At 36.4% G+C, this 20,621-nt stretch overlaps 2 protein-coding genes across 4 annotated transcripts in view; one reads left to right on the plus strand and one right to left on the minus strand.

The window, feature by feature from the left end:
• SLC39A9 (solute carrier family 39 member 9) overlaps positions 1–3,525 on the minus strand; it is a 39,624-nt gene extending 36,099 nt beyond the window's left edge. For 2 of the 3 annotated variants that reach the window (XM_045522152.2, XM_010962312.3), the window contains exon 1: positions 2,699–3,525. In XM_045522152.2, the coding sequence (XP_045378108.1) occupies positions 2,699–2,794 (96 nt within the window). In that variant the 5' untranslated portion in view covers positions 2,795–3,525. The remainder of the gene's footprint in view (positions 1–2,698) is intronic. The other variant, XM_045522153.2, reaches the window with a different exon arrangement.
• A 306-nt stretch (positions 3,526–3,831) lies between these two features.
• ERH (ERH mRNA splicing and mitosis factor) lies at positions 3,832–20,249 on the plus strand. The gene is made up of 4 exons (XM_010962311.3): positions 3,832–3,968; positions 7,904–7,991; positions 14,068–14,188; positions 19,730–20,249. The coding sequence occupies exons 1-4, from the start codon at positions 3,966–3,968 to the stop codon at positions 19,830–19,832; spliced, it is 315 nt and encodes a 104-aa protein (XP_010960613.1). The 5' UTR covers positions 3,832–3,965; the 3' UTR covers positions 19,833–20,249.
• The last annotated feature ends 372 nt before the right edge of the window (positions 20,250–20,621 follow it).

Here is a 20,621-nt window from a genome sequence, read left to right on the forward strand (position 1 = left end):
AGATACTACTGCTACAGTAATTTCAGACTACTTGATTTTAACTCATTTCTAAATACTAATCCTGATATAATTAATGGCTTTATTGCTCTTTTATTCCTGCTCTGAGAAATTCTGAAGAAAAAAAGTATTGAATGACAAAGCAGCAGCTAGATTAAGAACGGGAATAAAGAGCATATCTCTTCATATAAATGAAAATGACCTGTAAAACAAATTAAGTTTATTTGTCCTTTTATTTATAGTAATGCCAGTTCCCAAGAAATGCCAGACTCCCTTAAAAAGGAAAGTTGTTTAGCCAATGTAGGAGTTTGGGGAGCTATTTTTTAAGGGCAGAAACTGTGTTTTCCAGTCCTCATGAATGAAGTTTCTTTTTTGCAAATTTATCATCTTGCTAGTTTCACAACACATTGATCTATAATAACAGTATAATTTGTCGAGAAAAAATGCTTAATTCCTAGGAGATAAAAATCACCAGCTGAATTCTAAAATGTCTTTGACTAAGTTATATATAACTTTCATTTTTATTCTAACAGTTCAACAGTGCATTGTTTCTGCTGGAATAATGAAAAGACATTATGAATGTTGATTTATAGCATTTTTAGACATACCACTGGAAAAAGACTACCTGATCAGAAAGCCATAAATGACATATACTAATTATTTTTATTAATGGCCTGGTTAATTACACCACTCATGTACACACTTCCTTGAGTAGAAAAAGAAAACAGTATACACCTGCATATTGCAAAAAAAAAAAAACTCAAGACAGTTTGAGAAAATGCTGAACTTGGAAAAGGTTTAAGCACTTTATAGAAATAAAAAGCTTCATCGGTTCTTTCTTTGAATTAATTATAATTCTTAATAACTGTTATTGCAGTATGTTTTAAAATATACAAACCAACTTAAACTTCACAAATGTCAGTCCTAATAATGTCAACTCAATTCTAATGCAGTCTTAAGAAAATACAGTTTATGTTAGAGGAGAGATAGCAGGCTCACAAAATACTGGGCAGGAAGGTAGCCCAAATGAATGAAGTAGGCTTCACAGCCAAGAAGTACCATGACAATCTACCGCTACTCAGCTCTAACTAACTGCTTCCTTGAGGGAATACAGACAAAAAAAAAAACACCCAGCAACAATAATAAAATTAAACGCTGCTCATCTAACAGAGTAAGTCTGTGGGCTAGATCTGGTACATGGGCTACCAGTTAGCCACCTTTGAAAAAAATGGACAGAGTGGCTAAGAACTGCTCTGAGTCAGAAAAATACAGATTGAAAAAACAGCTCTGATTTTAAAACACTTTGTGAACTTGTCCAAATTACATAATTTAAGTCTCAGTCTTCTCATCTGTATCTCACTGCGTTTTTAAAATGAAATTAGTGGGGAGGGTATAGCTAAAGTGGTAGAGCACATGCTTAGCACGCAGGAGGTTCTGGGTTCAATCTCTGGTACCTTTTCTAAAAATAGATAAATAAATAAGCCTAATTACCTCCCCTGACCAAAAAGAAAAAAAGTAAAATGAAATTAGGGAAAAAGAAAAAAATGAAATTAGGTAATGTATATGCTCAAAAAGAAAACCAGCTCAATGTTATCATTAGATGCTAAGGGAGACAAACAAAAAAAGAAAACAAAAAAGGAGTAATAGCAATTCAAGCAACCCCTGCCTCCTTCCATCTGGCTGTGGGCTTTATTTTCAAACTCATGATGCCTCTTTCCACATGTTTTTCCACCCATAGGCTATTTTCTTCACCGGCAAGGCTTCCCCTTCCCTCAAGTTTCTTCAAGGCCTACCTCACACCTCATCTATACTTTTCCTTTCCACGTTAGGCCATTCTCTACTCCGGTTTCCTTTGAAAACACTTTCAGGACCGTCAGCGAAACTACTTTACTGCTGAACCCAAGGCATGCTCATGAAATCCTAAATGTAGTAGTTTTTCTCCCTCTAATCCTTGAACACTGTGCATGTTGTGAACTCCTTATGACCAACTGAAGAATATATCTTCATTTTCATTCAACAGTGCCTTCAACTATATTTCTTCCCTGTTAAAGTCTATTAAAGTAATGATAAATAACCAAACAAATTAACTAAAACGTCAAACCATATTAACAAAAAATCCATTTCTAAACAAATACATTTGAAAGCAATTTCGAATACCCATTCCAATGTTCTCCTTCTTTAAAAGGAAATGTGAGTTAAGAATAATCCAATTTAGTTTTTTTCTTACTTCATTCTAATTACAGGTATCCAAAAAAAAACAAAAAACAAAAAACTTTCCCCCAAAAACTATGCTTGATTTTCTCAAAATAGGAAGTTATATTGACTTTAATTCATATGGATAAATAGTATTCTCCATTATCTTTTGATAGCAATCTGGAGTCTTGATTCTTTGGAACTCAAGAGTAGCAAAAGAACGTTATGGTGCCTCTCTCCAAGAAATGCACACAGCCTCAAATTTTCGTATGCAATCTCAGAGAATCCCAGGATCTTCAGGAGATCCACCCACCCCTGGTTAAGAACGCTAGTGCTGAATATGAACTTTGTTTCTATTACTAAATGTTAATGCATTTTTGAAAAGATAGTCTTCCTTAAAAAGACTTTTAGCTCTGATATTAACTGGGGAAGCAGCGTCTGTTTACAACTGTCACTACTTCGTAGCAGCCATCCTGATAGCTGACCAAAAAAATTGAGAATTTCTTACCTCCGAGAAATTAACAGCCAAAGGAATGATTCCAGCCACGTAACATCCCACCAGCATAGCCAGAGACAGCAGACTAATGGAGATGAAATCATCCATTCTGCCCTCCTTTATTCACTCACTACCACCACTAGACTACAATTTTTCTGTGGCTTCAAATGATGCTTAGGTTCTTAAGCGCGTGTGGTGGCTCCAAGAGAACAAGTGGACTTTCCAGTTCCTTCGTCCTCCCCACCAGCAGACGTGTTCGAGAGGCACCTTTCTCTTGAACGTACCTGGAAACAGCCTCTTTTTGCTGATACTAGCACCAGAGAGAATTTTCAGCAATTTTAGGTCCTAGCCCCTGAGTCTTCAGATACCAGTCCTTGAATTCCCTTGGGTTAAAAGAGATGAGAAGAGTCAATGGGGAAAACAGGCGAATGAGCGATGTCTTCATTCGTCATAATAAGGGTAGCATAAAGGGCCTACTTCCTCCACGAACAACGTCCCAGATAGTACCAAGAAAAGGAGGAAAACCCAAGCGAATTTGTTCGTTCTCCCGGCTCCCCTGTTTCCCTCGGGCAGCCCCGCCGGTGATTCCCCCAGGTCTGGGACCAGCCCACCAATCCGGGCAAACTCTCCTCCGAGTCTAGAATGAGGACAGGAATCCCGCTGGTCTGTAACGACGGGTCTTAGGGGTTCAGCAGCGAAGCTGATATAAAGCTGTCTCTGCCCTATACCGAGTGCTGCCCATGTTACTCCACTCCGCTGGGCCTTGACCCGGAGCCACGGATACTACAGCTGCCATGGCCGCCAAGTGGCACCTCTTCATTACATCCACTTCCGGATTGCCTTACCTCCTCCTCCTTCAAACGGGCACTACCGGGTTACAACCGACCTATGCCCCGGGAATCTTATACTGCCGCCATTTTTGAGTCGGGCCATTGAAAGATGACTTATCTCATTGTTTATATCGGTGATTACTTTAGCCGCATGTCTAATAACGAGAGTACGGAAGACATCGTCCTGAAAAATAAAATGATTCTTTTTCAAGTTCGGATACATTCTCCGTGTGTCAGGTCGCCCAGATCCAAGATGGCAGAAACAGAGTCAGTATCTGCTCTAGCTGCCGGAAATATGTGCGCCTCTATGGTCCAAAAGGCTTTTTCGCGGTGCGCTTCTGACGACTTCCGGCGGGTCCTCTCGCGGGGATTGGCTGTTGGCGGCGTTGCGGCTAAGCTCGTGTGCGGCGGCGGTGTCGGCAGCGGCTGCAGCGAAAGAGTTTGGCGCGATGGTGAGAAAGGCCTTAGCGGCACCCCAAGCCCCCAGCCTCCCTGGTGACCCCAGCCCCCGAGGCGACCCCAACCCGTGTATCTTCTCTCCACCCCGTCTAGCACAAGCGTGCTGCTGCCCGGCCTTCCAGCTTGTGGGTCGACCTCCCCTTCCCGCCGCGGAGACGCTGGGCCTGGCGCTAGGCCCCGGAGCCCGGGTCCGCCCTGCGGTTGCGCGCCCGCCTGCCGGCTCGTGCGAGGCGTGCGGTGCGGAGGATGCGCTTTCTCCCGATTGCTCTCCTTGGTAGAGGCAGGCATGGGGATTCTGCTCTTTCCTTACAAACTCCTTCTGTAGGAACAATGGCCGGGGGATGTCTGACAATCCTGCCCCAAAGCTGACAGATTGAATCTGCTGCACCCAGCATGTGGTCCAGGAGGGGTCGTCTTTGCTTTACAGTGTGCTTTTTCAGTTGCTCCCTTTTGTTTTTTCGTGTTCTGCCTTTTAAAAAAATACATAACGGTTTTTCGCTTTTCTAAGGCCTCTACATACCTAGTTTGGTGTTTTCTTTAAGCCCTCAGTCCTGTTCTTATCCTTATTTATAGTCTCTTGGGGCTGGAGGCTGAAAAGATAGGTTCAGCTGAGGATACAGGTTCCTTAGAATCTGACCGGGGTGGTAGTGGAGTGGGTGGGTAAGGTTTTGCTTTTTGTTTTGTTTTGTTTTTTTTTTTTTTTTGCTTATGTATTTTGTAATCCACAAAAAGGAGATGCTCGCAGAGATTCTGAGGAATCATGGTTACTTCCACACTTCAATTTTCGTTTTCTGGTTGCTGCAGTTAAAAGGTTTTGCAACTGTTGTTAACAAGGAACGTTTTCAAGTTGAAATTTTTCTGAATTGAGATATTTCAGTGTTTGACCCAATATAATTCCAGAGGTCTAGGGATTAGAAAACTGGATTTCTAGTTCCGTTTTATTACAATTTGCACTGTGACCTTAGGCAAGTCATTTCATCTCTTTGAGTTTCCTTCTTTGCCTTTTGTGTCACTATTTGATAGTGCTAAAATGCTTAGATTAAAGTCTGAGAAAATGATAGCAGTTAATACCAACAACCCATTCTCCTTAGACAAGTATCAGTGATAATTCCTTATCAGTCCGAGTGAATTAAAAATTGGAATTTGTATTTAAAGTGAACAACTATTTGTTCAAAAGTCTTAAATACTTTTGCTTTACTGAAGATACCAGCTTCAGTTTCTTTTCTTTTTTTTTTTCTTTTTTCTTTTTGGTAGTTTGGGAGAAGCATTTGAAGCTGAAGAGCCAAATGTATGTATTGTAGTATTTCTACAACAGTAGAATGACTGTTCTTAGATTTCATGTTTGTAAGGCTTTAAAAAGTTAACAAAGCCAGATTATTCATTAGAGTGAATCATAACTTCTTGGTTATCAGAGAAAATAAGGAATTTTTTAAAGGTAATTCTGCATAAATTTATGTAAATATATATATACGCCTGTATTTCTTTATGTTTTGCATATATATACATTTGTGTGTGTATGTGTGCGTGCACTGATTATTCCCCTGAGAAAGAGTACCATGAGGAAGGCAAGGACCAAAGCTGTCTAGAAGAAAGAAAAAACTGGTAATTTTATAAGGCAAATATATTTGGAGGGGGGAGGGTATAACTCAAGTGTCGTAGAGCGGGTGCTTAGCATGCACCAGGTCCTGGGTTCAATCCCCAGTACCTCCTCTAAAAATAAATAAACCTAATTACCTCCCCACCAAAACAAAAACAAACAAACAAACAAAACAAATATATTTGGAATTTTAGTAAAATGAAGAGATTCTAAAATTAGCTCCAGTAAGAAGAAAGTGACCAAAATAGGTTTGAGAAGTATTATGAACTTAAACTGATAACAAAAAGGCACTGCCACTTAAAAATAACCATTTTGACTACAGTTTTGTAAATTTAGTCATTTTTTCTTAATTTTTAGCTTTATCTTTGGGCACTAAGTATTTAAAATAGTCAACTTTGCTCATTTTAAGAATCATTTTAAGGCTAAATATAAAAAGCAACATACTGTATAGCCATTTCCGTATCTTTACTCTTATAAGTGAATTAGTCCCTTATTTTGCATTAGAATAAGAACAAAATTAATATAGTAGCAACCAGTATGGCTAGTGTATGGGACAGGCTCTATTATAGGAAAGTTAGTATAGTTTCTATAAAAAAATTTTTTTTCAACACACAACCTGTTGAAACTATTGATGGCTTGCAAAACCTTGTATGTTGTATATTGCCTTCTCTGGCTTTTAACCACTATTTAAGAAAGGCTTTGACTGTGTTCAGGTCATTATAGGTGAGAATCACTTTTGATCTCTTGTCATCAAGTTCTATTTTATCTCAAATGCTCTGTAACTTTTCAGTCAGAATGACTTAGTTCTTGACGGGGAGGGAGGAGTAAAATAAATTACTTTATTTTTCATATTGTTTTCAAAAGTACTATTTTTTGGTGCTTATTCAGAAAGTCTAAGCATCAGCTTTTTCAGTTCCAGTTTGTTGGTAGTTAAAAATTCTGATCATTTCGTGACAGGCCATCACAATTCTCACCGGGCAACTTTTACCAACTGCTTGGCTTTTTGCCTTTATAAGCCCCAACTCTTCCTCTTCCTCAGAACACGCTTCCAGAATTACCCAAATTTGTGTCTCCCAAATTGCAGTTCTTAAGACCTAAAATAAACTCCTTTCTTATTTTCACAAAAGAGAAAGAAAGAAAATAAAAAATTCTTATCTTTTCAAAAGTTTGGTTCCTGTCATTAAGAAAAAAAAATTTTTTTTTACCCAAAAATAATAGTACAGCAAAAGACAAGGAAAAAATATGAGTGATTTGATTTAGGATTGGGTTTACAGTGAAGTTGTATCATACTTGCATTTAATTAATGATCCTTACATACTCGGCAAAAAATTGGAAGGGGTTATAATTTCAATAGACCAGTGTTTTGGAGACATCTTTGGTTGTCACACTTTGGCCAGGATCAGGTGGGAGTTCCAGTGCTACTGGTATTAGTCGAAATAGACCAGGGGTGCTGCTAAACCTACAATGTACAGGACAGCCTCCACAACGAGGATCTTCCAGTCCCAAATATAATGGTGCCAAAGTAGAGAAACCCTGAAATAGACCCACTAACGAAAACATGTCTCCACCCCACTCCTCCCCCGAGCATGAAATGGAAGACAAATCTATCTGCTATTCAGGCATATTCACATTTCCTACAGTGCAATCCTCTAGCTGTTTTGTGTGATTCTAGTGTTTAAAAATAAATTATTTTGGTATAATATAGCCCTTTATGGTGAGTCATTATTAGGTGAATAATTTAATGAATTTACTAGAGTAACATTAACTATGTATATTAATTTTATATTGCCATTTCATCTTATGCCTTGATATTTGAATCTAATCCCTGGATAAGATGTTGTTTCACTGTTGTGCTAAGGTTAGAAAAAGAACATAGATTGATACAGTACTTGCAATCATTATAGTATTTTCCTTTTTCTCTCCTTTCATCAGCCTATATCTGACTCTTCATTAGGGACTTAATAAGGCTAGAGATAGAAACCGATCAATGGAAATAGAAAACCTAAGCAGGTTTATAATCAGCTGGGAAGAAAGAAGGAAAACAGTACAAGGTAGCTTATGCTGAATACCTGCTGGCAGTGAGTGCAATAATAGTTTGAGAAAGTAGCCGTTAAGGACTGGGGGACTAAGAGACGGTTATAGAGGAGTTGTGAACCCAGCTTCTGGTGCTACACTTGGGCAAAGGCATAAATATTATAGAAAGAGCACCCTGATTAATAGTGTTTTAATAACCAATGATCATTTGTATCATGATTGGGGATTTTATCTCATACTATGAATTTCTCAAATATGAGTTATAAACTTATATTAAAATCACTTTTCCTTCTGCAGTCTCACACCATTTTGCTGGTACAGCCTACAAAGAGGCCAGAAGGCAGAACTTATGCTGACTATGAATCTGTGAATGAATGCATGGAAGGTGAGTTTAAACACTGATAATCAAAGGGTAGAAATCTTTTAGAGTTTTTTTCTCCCCCTTACATTCACATTTAGACACTGGTTTGTTTTTTCCTCTAGATTTCTTGAATTATTACTCTGCGCAGGGAAAGTAGATATTTAGGACCATAATTGCTGACTATTTGAAATGGTAGTTGTATACACTGCCTTTTTCTGCTGCAAATATAACTTTACTTTTTTTATTGAAGTATAGTCAGTTTACAGTGTTTCACTTTCTGATGTACAACATAATGATTCAGTCATACATATACGTTTATTCGTTTTCATATTCTTTTTCATTATAGGTTACTGCAAGATATTGAACGTAGTTTCTTGTGCTATACAGAAGAAATTTGTTGTTTATCTATTTTATATATAGTAGTTAATATTTGCAGATCTCAAACTCCCAGTTTATCCCTCCCCACCCCTTTTCCCCCCTGGTAGCCATAAGTTTGTTTTCTATGTCTGTGAGTCTGTTTCTGTTTTGTAGATAAGTTCATTATTGTCTTTTTTTAGATTCCACATACGAGTGATGATATATGGTAGTTTTCTTTCTTTCTGGCTTATTTCACTTAGAATGACAATCCAAGGTCCATCCATGTTGCTGCAAATGGCATTGTTTTATTCATTTTTTTTATCACTGAGTAGTATTCCATTGTATAAATATACCACAGCTTCTTTATCCAGTCATCTGTCGATGGACATTTAGATTGTTTCCATGTCTTGGCTGTTGTAAATAGTGCTGCTATGAACATTGGAGTGCATGTATCTTTTCAAATTAAGAGTTCCCTCCAGATGTATGCCCTGGAGTGGGCTTGCTGGATCATATGGTAAGTCTTTCTAGTTTTTTGAGGAATCTCCAAACTGTTTTCCATAATGGCTGCATCAGCTACATTTCCACCAACAGTGTAGGAGGGTTGCCTTTTCTCCACATCCTCTCCAGCATTTATCATTTGTGGCCTTTATAATGATGGCCATTCTGACTGGTGTGAAATGATAACCTCATTGTAGTTTTGATTTGCATTTCTCTGACAATTAGCGATATTGAGCACTTTTTCATCTGCCTATTGGCTGTTTGTCTTCATTGGAGAATTGTTTAGGTCTTCTGCCTATTTTTGGATTGGCTTGGGGTTCTTTTTTGTTATTAAGTTGTATGAGCTATTTATATATTCTGGATGTTAAGCCTCTGTCAGTCACATCTTTTGCAAACAGTTTTCTCTTATTCCATAGGGTGTCGTTTTGTTTTGCTTATGGTTTCCTTTGCTTTGCAAGTACTTTACCTTTTTTGATCAACTTCATGTATATAATTAATGACTTTCACAAGCATCCAATTATTATGTAAATATTCTGCTATTTGTTATATGTTATTTTGTTACTGTGTTATGTAAATATTTTACAGGTATCATTATATATTCTGGTTAAACTCAAGCACTATAGTTTTTAAGGCAGGCTCAAGGAGTGCCTATAGAACCTAATAGTCTGCTTGTTAAATTAATGTTAAAAGCTGGTTACAGTCCATCAGCATGTTGTTAGAAAATAAAAATTAGCTCAGCAAAAAAGGCAAATGGAACCAAATCAGCATAATTTATTGCGCATTTGAAAAGCTTGCACAACCCTGAAGGGAAGTATTAGCCCTCAGTAAACCATGAGCACACAGATTAAATCATCACAAATTTGATTCATCCTTACATTTAATCATTACATCAAGTAAACCAGTTGTGCATGCCCTGCATGCTTTCTAGCAAACTGTCCATTCTTTGCTTCTTCCTGTAAGGATTTTATAGTTGCTATTTTTGTTGCTTAGCACGTCCCTGAATTTACTGATTTTCTAAAGCTGACTGAGTTTGACTTAAAATCTGTTCATTTAAAGTCAACAGTGGATAGACCTGTGAAGGAAAAAAAGCTACTCATAATAATTAGAGACAGCTTCTATGCCTTCCTGGGTGCCATCAAATTGTGCTGTAATTTTTAAAGAAGAGCAAGGCTTCTGTCCTTTTCTCTTTTCAGGTCCCTTCCTGTGCTGATACCCTTACTTGCTGTTAAAATAGAATTTGCGCACACTGACTTAGCAGATTGTTGCTTTACCTGTATTACCATATTTGGTCTTTGATTCTGCAATACTCTTTACTAACCTTTGCTGATTTTAGTGATTGTGCTTTTTTTTTTTAATTAATACACTTTATTTCTAGAGTAGTTTTAGGTTTAAAGAAAAATTGAATGGAAAGTACAGAGTTCCAATATACTTCTCCCTAACCCATAATTTCCCCTATTATTGAAGTCCATAGTTTACACTAGGGTTCCTACTTTGTGTTGTGCGGTTCTGTGGATTTTGCCAAATGCATAGTGTCATATATCCACCATTAAAGTATCATGGAAATAGTTTCACTGCCTTAAAAAATCCCTCATGCTCCACCTGTTCATCCCTCCCTGCCCCACTCCCTGCCCCCTGGAGACCACCAGTCTTCTGTCACTGTAGTTTTGTCTTTTCCAGAATTTTATAAAATGGGAATTATTACCATATATAACCCTTTGAAAATGGCTTCTTTCACTTAGGAATACGCATTTAAGGTTCTTCCATGTCTCTTTGTGGCTTGATAGCTCTTCCCTACCCACATTTTTAGTTGGGAATGGTGATTTTGTTTCCATTTTAATTAATAGACTTAATTTTTTCTAGGATAGTTTCATGTTACAGGAAAAATGGTTAGAAAGTACAGTTACATCATACTCCTGCTTCCTTCCCACTCCTTCCCAGTTTTTCCTGCTATTTACATTTTTTACTAGTGTGATACACTTGTGACAATTGTGGAACCAATCCTGATACCTTATTAATTAAAGTCCATGATTTTACATTAATGTTCCCTCTTTGCTTTGAACATTCTATGGATTTTGATATTTATAATGACATGTTATCTACCATCTGCAACCCTAAAAATTCCCTGTGCTCCACCTATTCATTCATCTCCACCCTCCACCCCATCTGACATTTTTAATGTCTCTATAGTTTCCAGAATGTTGTTTAGTTGAAATTATAGTATGTAGCTTTTGCAAATTGGCTCTTTCACCTAGCAGTATACTTTTAAGTTTTCTCCATGTCTTTTTTTTTCTTTATTATTTTTAATTCCTTTTGGGGGGAGGGGATTAGGCTTATTTAACTTATTTATTTAATGGAGATACTAGGGATTGAACCCAGGACGTCTTGCATGCTAGGCATGCACTCTACCACTAGAGCTATACCTTCCCCTCTTTCTCCATGTCTTTTCATGGCTTAATAGCTCATTTTTTTATTGCTGAATAATATTCCATTGTATGAGTATGCAACAGTTTGGTTATCCATTCACCTATTGAAGGGCATCTTGCAAGTTTTGGCAGTGAATAAAGCTGCTATAAACATTACTGTGCAGGTTTTTGTGTGAACCTAAGCTTTCAGTCCCTTTGATTGAATACTGGGGAGTATGATTGTTGGATCATATGGTAAGGCTTTGTAAGAAATTGACAGGCTGTCTTCAGATGTGGCTGTGTCATCTTGCATTCCCACCAGCAATGAATGGGAGCTCCTGTGGCAGCATTTGGTGTTGTCAGTGTTTTGTATTTTTGCCATTCTTATAGATGTATAGTGATATCATTGTTTTAATTTGCAGTTTTCTCATGATATAATGTTTTCATAATGCTTTTTTGCCTTCTGTACATCTTTCGTGGTGAGATGGTTGTTTTGATCTTTTGCCCATTTTTTAATTTGCTTTCTTTTAGGAGTTCTTTGTATAGTTTTGATAAATCTTTTACCAGATATATGTTTTGCAAAGATTTTTCTTAGTCTGTGGCTTGTCTTTTCACTTTCTTAATAGTGTCCTGGGAAGCCCGAAAGGTTTAAATTTTGATGGAGTCCAACTTACATATATTTTTTTTCTTCTGTTGCTTATGGCTTTGATGTCTTATCTAAGAAGCCATTGCCTTATCCAAAGTCACAAAGGTTTGTGCCTATATTTTCTTCCAAGGGTTTCATAGTTTTGGCTCTTAGGTCCCTGGGCCATTTTGAGGAAATATTTATACATGCTGTGAGACAAGGTCCAAGTTTCTTCTTTTACATGTGAATATACAGTTGTCCTGGCACTGTTTGTTAATAAAAACTATTCTCCACTGAATTGTCTTGGTGCCCTTGTCAAATAACTGTTGACTGTAAATTGAGGGTTTATTTTTGGACCTTTGTTTCTTTTCCATTAACCTGTGTGCCTATCCTTATGCATAGACTTGTCTTGATTAAGTTTTGGAATCAAGAAGTGTGAATCTTCCAGTTTTGTTCTTCTTTTTCAAGATATTTTGGCTATCCTGGGTCCCTTGTAATTCCATATCAAATTTGGGATCAATTTGTCAGTTTCTGCAAAAGTCCTTTAGATTTTGATAAGAATTTCGTTGAATCTGTAGATCATTTGGGGGAATATTACCAGCTTGATACTAAGTTGCCCAATCCATGAACATGAGACATATCTCCATTTATTTAAATCTTTACTTTCAGTCACATTTTGTAGTTTTCATTGTATGTCTTATGTCTCATTAAATTTACTCCTAAGGATTTTATTATTTTTTGATGCTTTTGTACATGGAGCTGTTTTCTTCATGTTCATATTGTTTATATTGTTGAGGTATAGAACTACAATTGATTTTTGTATGTTAATCTTATATCATGCAATTTTGCTGCACTCATTTATTAGTTCTAATAGTTTGTTTTCATTTTGTAGTTTCCATAGGATATTCTGTATACAGGATCATATCATGTGTGAATAGAGATAGGTGCACTTCTTCCAACCTGAGGCCTGTTAGTGCTTCTCCTTGCCAAATCACCCTGGCTGGAACCTGCAATGCAATGCTGAGTACAAGTGGCAAGAGCAGATCTTCTAGTGTTCTTCCTGATCTGAGTGGAAAGCACTCAGTCTTTCACCATTAAGTATGATGGTAGCTGTGGGTCAGTGCCTTTTTAAGATAAAACAATTTATTTTCCTGGTTTTTATTTCCTTTCCATTTCACCTTCTCTGTTCAGGAATTCAGATACTCTCTGATGACAGTGTGGTGTACCAGTACCATCAAAACCCTTAATTACTAAGATAGCTTTTGAAAACTCTGTTGTTGATTATTACTTTTTATTAGGAAATTTATGAAGTCAAATTAGAGGTACATGAAAGACCTGTACATACAGGACAGGACATGTTTTTCCCAGTTTACTAATATTTATTCACTTGTCCATTCATCATAGTAGTCTTAGAAGCATTTGGTAGTGGGAATGAGCTGAAAAGGTTTTATTTCCATTTTGTGGGAACAAGAAAGGAGTGTGTCACTGAATAAAAATTAAATAAAAAATGTGTTCTTTAGATAATTATGTGGGCTTGCTGTCAGTGATCTTGTTCACTGTTGTTCTTTTTACTTTTATTTGAGTACTTACATGTTTATTATATGTGCAAATGCGTTATATGCAGTATTTCATGTAATCTTCACAGCTCTATGAAGAGGTACTGTTATCTCCGTTTGACAGGTGGGATTCAGGGGATGGAGTCATTAGTAAAGGACAAAGCTGGAATTCAAGTCTCTGAATCCAGAGTCCAGGATCTTAAGTACTCTATTATGATAATCTCTTCCTCATTGCCAATTTTGGTTTTTACTTTGCCTTGTATCAAAATTTGAAAGCAGAATAGAAAAGGGTTAATTTGTCATTCATCTTTCCCAAGTGTGGTATTTTTCTTTATTTACTCTGAGGTGTTAAGAATATTTATTGGAAAACCTGATACCTATGATGTCATCACTTTGAACCATTGTATGACAAGTCATTAAAGATTCAATTACTTGAAGTAATCATTTTATTTTATTATTAAGGCACAAGGTACTTATCAACATTCTGCTGAATTTATAAAATATTTTAAAATTTGCTAGTGGCAACAATTAAAGTAAAAGTGATCACTGTACTGTTCTTTTCCCAGCATAACTTTATAGAAATAGATATTACTTCAACATGTAAAACTGTTGTTATCTAAAATTGATGCAGTTGTAAGATCTTGGTTTTCCCCCCTACTTAGGTGTTTGTAAAATGTATGAAGAACATCTGAAGAGAATGAATCCCAACAGCCCCTCTATCACATATGACATCAGTCAGTTGTTTGATTTTATTGATGATCTGGCAGATCTCAGCTGCCTTGTGTAAGTATTGGCCACTATGTCTCTTTAGTTGTATTTTTCTGTTGTTTGTTCATCTGCTTGAGGCAGTGTATGGTATTGGGAGCTCATTTTGCCTGCCACTGGTCATTTTCATGACCTTATTTTTTAAAAATAAACGTTTGTAGGACTGAAATGAATTTAATTTTAATCCCACCTGATGTTAATCATGTATATTTTGATGTGTTAGAATGAGATTTTTTTTCAGACCCCTTAATATTTTCTATTTTTAGAGTTTGTGAAATTAAAATTTTTTTCCTAATATACTATGTTTGTTATAAATTGTGTCAGTAATTGCTTATTATCACTATTGCCAAGAAGCAAGTAAGTCTATAATACTTAATCTTCTCAGCATTTTTTGGATAAGAGAGTGAGTGTAAGTACAGCTAATTTTACAGAGGAAATTGGAAGCACTTTTTTTTTTTTTTTTTTAGTTTTATTTTCTGCACCTCTTCATTGTATTTTCAGTTGTAGCCATTTCACTTTGCTCACTCAGAACATTTAAGTGATCCAGTTCTGGTCTTTTATGAAATGTGTTAACAATGTGTTATAATTCTATTATGGTTATTTCAATATAAAAATCTCAGAAAACTGTAAGAGGCCAGCAGAGCTATATGTATTATGCTGTGTTGGTTTGTAATGTCTGTAGTTGACCTGTTTATTGCCAGACACACACACAGAAAAAGACATATACATAGTCATTTAACAAATACTTATTGAATGCTAACTATATACCATGGGCACTGGGAGTTGAACAGTGAATAAATCAGGTTAAAAGGAAGCCTGTGAAGCTGCAGAAGAGTGAGTGAGTCAGTGAAAGTAGGAGGAGATGAAATTGGTGGGGCAGAGAGGGTGATATCCTAGAAGCCAGTTCAGAAGTATTTCATATTATTGGTAGGTGAAATAAATGAGGACTGAGAACTGACCCCTAGTTTAGCACTGTGGAAGTCTGGTAGAGTGACAGGAGTAAAGTCTATACATTACAGTGAGTTTAAGGTAATGAGAAGAACTGTAGGCTGCTAACACAGCCAACTTCTTTGACGAATTTAGCTCAAAATGAGAGCATAGAAAGTAGTTACAGCTAAAGGAAGAAATGCCCTTTTTATTTTATTTTTGTTTTTAAGATGGGAGAAATAATGGTAAGTTTCCAGGCTGATGGGATGATCTAACAGAGAGGGAGAAACTGATGGCTCTAGATAGAATCTTGGACAGTTCATTAATAGTAAAGTAGGGCGGGCTGGCAGATGTGATGGAAGCTTGGGGAAATTGTTTTCTGCTTTAGTTATCTGAGTAAAATAGGAAGGACACCATTTGAAACTAAGGGTGAGGGAGGAGGTATTGGAGGTTTGTGAAAAGAGGTAAATAATCTAGGAGGGTAAAGGGATTAGGGAATGTGTGATTTAAGAGGTAACTGATAATTTAAAATCAGTCATTGTGATAATGGTTTTTTTCTTTATCACTCTTAACCTGAATGGTTACAGGTGAGTCTTTACAGGTATTAATGATAATGCCACAATTAATCTCTTTCAGAGATTTTGCTAAAAATTGAAGATATATACAAGGGAGTATTAATGCAAGAGACTGAATGACCATGAAATGTAAATAAGGGGTGGGGTGGGTGGAGACAGAGGTAGGATCAATTAGTTATGGGTCACAGTGGGGTCAAAGGATTGTTGAAGTTGTGGTAAGTGAAAGTAGTGATCAGGGAACAAGCGCTTGAAATTAGGAGATTGGAGTTACTGATAATGACAAAGTATAGGGATCTGGTCAAGGAAGGGCAGGAAACAAGATCATTGGAGGAGAGGAGTTCAAGGAACTGAGAAGCCCAGATGTTGGCAGATAATTTACTGGATATGAAGTCACCAATAATGTGTTTACTCACTTTATAGAATTTGAGAACAGAGTGCTTTGTTTTTATTCACTGCTACATCCCCAGTGCCTAGAGTAGTAGTTAGCACCTAGTTAATATTGAGTAAATATTGGTTGTAAAAATACATGTCACCCATATAATATGTGACTTTCATGCTGAAGTTATTTATCTGAGTAAACTGTGTTTTTTTAAATGTATTTTTGTCCCAAGTGTATTTGAGGAAATTTTCACACTTAAGTAATAGATGTTTCAGTTGGAACTTAATAGGATTTTAACAGAGTTTGTGTGCATGTCTTCACTTCATTCTTTAAATGAATGTTGATTTTATTTTAAAAATTAATGGCTTTCTTTCTAATTTTATAAAAATCACTTATTGATGCTTTGGCATGTGGCACTCATCCTCAGCAAATGAGAAATTACTTACAACCTTGGGAGGTTATGGTTAACAGCTAACTGGAGTTTCAGGATTAGACCTAGCTGACTTTGAATCTTGGCTCTGTCATTTGCTAGCTCCCTTGGGCAAGTTAGCTTATTATTGCTAAACCTCAGATTGCTTATTTGCAAAATTTAGATACATCTACCTCCCAGGACTCTTGTGAGGCTCTTGTGCTTGCTTAGCACAGCAGCATCAGGTAGCAAGAGCTCCGTCTTTAACTAGCTTGACAATGTCAGGGCAGGGTTTTATTTTTAAGTACAGGTAGATTGGTTCTTTAAAATTTGCCACAAGTAGAATGATAGGAGTTTCAAATTTCACAAGTGAGTTAAATTGTACTGTTAACTAATAAAGAGGTGTTATGTTGTTTTTTGACAGTATGAAAGTTACACAAAGCGAAATAGTAGCTTTTAGGGACATACTACAAGTGTGTCATTAACAACAGATCATGACATTTCTAACTTTCTGCAATTAAATGTTAACCAGAATCTACAAGTAGCTTGCTAAAATGATTTCTGATGTTTGCATTATTAAAGCAAGATGGAGGAAAGACTTCTTTAATTATATATAATTACAGATTATAATTTAATTATTTTAGGTAATTCTTTGCAACTATAGTAGTTCAGATTAATGATAGATTCATGATAATTTATAGTTGTTAATAGTCTGGAAAACTAAACTGTAGCTATTCATGTTGCTGTCTCTAATGATGAACTTTTGGCCTCTGAAAACTTTCAAAATCAGATTTAGGATTTAGGATCATTTTGCCCATATGACTTTGTTATTTGGATGTTCAGGAGAAATAAGTTTTCCAAAATTGTTTCCAAAGAGGTGACTTGTTGTCATGGCACTTCCTATGACAGCACATCCTACTCTCCTTAATCAAGGATTGTGACTTGGGCTGTTACTCCTCAGACCAGGAATTGCATGCATTTTTGATTTGTAAATTGTTGTGTACTCATTGCTTCTATTACATCTAAATGGCAGTGACATAGGACACTTTTTATTTCATTGAAACCAGTAGGGGAAGAATGGAATAAATAAGATTATACTTTGTTGACATAATTAAACCCAGAACAAACTGACCAGGCATTAATAGTAAAATTTATACATGGAGGATTTGTATTTCATATATTTGAAGTTAGAGTACAGATTTCTTCACAGTTCTGTGATCTGTAAGGTTTTGTTTTGTTTTGTTTTAACTAGGCTTTTTATAAGATTGAGAGAACAGCTTTTTGAAGATGCAGGCTTTCTTTGTTTGCTTAGAGGCAGAGGGACATTTTCATCCTTATTTATTGTAATTAGGAGGTACTCCTACCTAGTCAGGAAGACAGCTTATTAGTGAAGATCCTGGCTGATTTCCCTACTCAGATCCACAGCTTCTGCCCTGTATACACCTGCATTCATTGACTATAATATTAAGCTAAAAGATTCATCTGTGCCAACAGCTAGGGATTTTACTAACGTATGTAACATTTAATTGTCTCATTTTCAAGTGCCAGTTAATAGCCATCAACACACAGCTTTCTGTAAAAAAGGCATTATTACTATCTAATTTGGAAAATAGCATGCAAGTTGATGGATTCCTAAATGTTCACAAACCAAAGTGATCTTGTTGAGGGGGGATGGTCTAAATAAGGCTGTCCCACCAAGACTTTATAGTTCGAAAAATTCTGTTACTTTTTTAGTTCTTTACCAGTGTTAATATAAATATTGTACTCTATTCTGCCATACCCTGAAGTAGAGTTGATTAGCACTTATTTAATTAAGAAGCATAAACAAAGGGTAGTCAAAGAAAATTTTCACTTTTTAGAATATTTCTCATTGTAACAAAAGGACATTCATAAGAGCCAAATGTTTCTTTCTGGTTAAGCATTTTGTGAAAGTAGAAAGCTTGTGCATTTTTAATAAACCTGATTCATTCAGAGGAAGAATATGATAAGGGTGTATAAAACATTCCTATTTTGGAGTTTCTCTTCAAAAAATTGGAGCATAAGATTCTAGCTCAGTGGTTAACAGTGAGGACTCCGGTCAGGAGCGTTTAAGCTTTTATTCCTTGCCCAAAATCTTTTTTTGAGTCTTGGTTTCCTCCTTTATTAAAAAAAGGGGGGGGGGTGGATGATAATCATATCTACTCATAGCGTTGTAAACAAGATTAAGTGAGTTGATTCAGATAAGCACTTAAAGCACTACCTAGCAGTTGGTAATGTCTTAATAGGTGTTTACTATCATTTTACAGGGGTTTTTTTGTTTGTTTTTTGCTGAGAAGCTAAAAAAAATGAAACTGTTGGCTAAAATGAAACAATAGTTGATAGATTAGATACTTAATTTTTCTAGAGTATCCATCCCTAAGGTATTTTTTTTTCAGGCAAGGTATATTTTCCCCTCTTGGATGCCATGCAGTATTTCCACCAGATGGTGCACATGGCTTTGAAACACTATGATGTGCTTTGTATTTGTGTGATCTCTACCTACTTACTGTCTGCTTTTTATACTATAGCGTTAGTTTTTTTTTTAACTCCAAAATGAATTTATTGCTTAACCAGCTAGATTTCAGTTGTAGGTCACTTGCAATGCTTGTATTTTTTGAGTCCTCTGAAGATACCTTGAGTGATTTGGCTATTAAGTGATGATACCTTGTACTCCAAAAACCCTGGAATCCCATTTGAGTTTTATTGCTAATGCTACTCCTTGTATTCCTGACCTTTCTCAGCCTCTAGCAGTACTTCTGTTGAAAGGGAAACCCTAAAATACTGGATGTATACAAAATTTTCCTTCTGTTAGTACTTTTCAGGGAATAAATCTTTGTAGTAGTAGCATGTTTTTAAAGCTTTTTTAGTTGATTCAAAATAAATTTAGCAAATCTGAAGTTTTTATTAGTGTATGGTTTTGTTTTTTAATCACTAAAGGAACCATAAAAAGATTAACTATGTAGGAGAAAGAACACGTGGTTTCTGGTCATACTCTGTCAAGAAATAGATGGGTAACACGTTGAGCATTTAACTTAAGATCTCTAGACCTTGTTTTCTTTTTCTGCCAGAAGATTGTACTAAGTGATCTAAACTTCCTGTCACTTAGAATTCAAGTTATGTAATTAGCTCTTTTCATGTATGAAGATGTGAACATCTTTGCCATCGTTGAGTAGTTACAATTTCAGGTTTTAAAAATTTGACAGTAATTGACCATTGTAACTTTCTTTGCTTTTTACCTTTCTGTTCCTCAGTTACCGAGCTGATACCCAGACATACCAGCCTTATAACAAAGACTGGATTAAAGAGAAGATCTACGTGCTCCTTCGTCGGCAGGCCCAGCAGGCCGGGAAATAGTTGAGTTTGAAAGCATTAGGGGGACGGGGTGGGCTTGGAACACAGGTGTGTACAGCGTGCTGTGGTGAAAGTTTTGTATTTTACTGTAAATCCTGTTTCCATTTTGGTACATTCTGGCTAGGATTGAATGTAGTAGAAGAAATGTGAGGATCTTGTTCAATCTGAAACCTCCATTGCCCTCCCTGCCTTATTTTTTTTTTTTTTTTTTTTACTTAAACATTTTTATGATGGTTTAGATGGAAGTTGGTTTTTGTCAGTTATTGTTGGTTCCAGTCCTTCAAACTGTTCATACCTGCTTTATAACATTCACTGTACTAACCCATTTCAAATTGGGGTGGGGGGTGGTGACACAGTTTAGTTGTGTCCTCAAGATAAGTCTTAGTGAAAAACAAATAAATGTTCTTTAGTTATATTTTCCCCCTGAGTGATTTTGTCTCTGAACTGAATTGAATTTTCTTGCAAAGCATTATCAGTTTCTAAACCAAAAGCCTGCTACACAACAAATTTGAAGAAAGCTTGTCTATGTGCTGAATATATTTTGCTGTGGTTTGTGTGATGCTAAAGAGCTTTTACCTCATTTTTCCAGCCTTGTAAGTGAATCTCAGTTGTATCTCCAGGGTTTCTACCTACTGTTGCTGCAAACATTATGAAAGACTTTCTGGTACCATGGCTTATCTACAGCAACAGCCAGGTTAGTTCCTTAGCTTTGAGCAGGTGAGTCCTGATTACCACTCCTGTATGGAAGCTAAGAAGGTGGGGGAAAGACCACAGAAAAGTACATGGTAATCT

The sequence above is a fragment of the Camelus bactrianus genome, chromosome 6, assembly GCF_048773025.1.
Source record: "Camelus bactrianus isolate YW-2024 breed Bactrian camel chromosome 6, ASM4877302v1, whole genome shotgun sequence".
NCBI classification, from domain to species: domain Eukaryota; kingdom Metazoa; phylum Chordata; class Mammalia; order Artiodactyla; family Camelidae; genus Camelus; species Camelus bactrianus.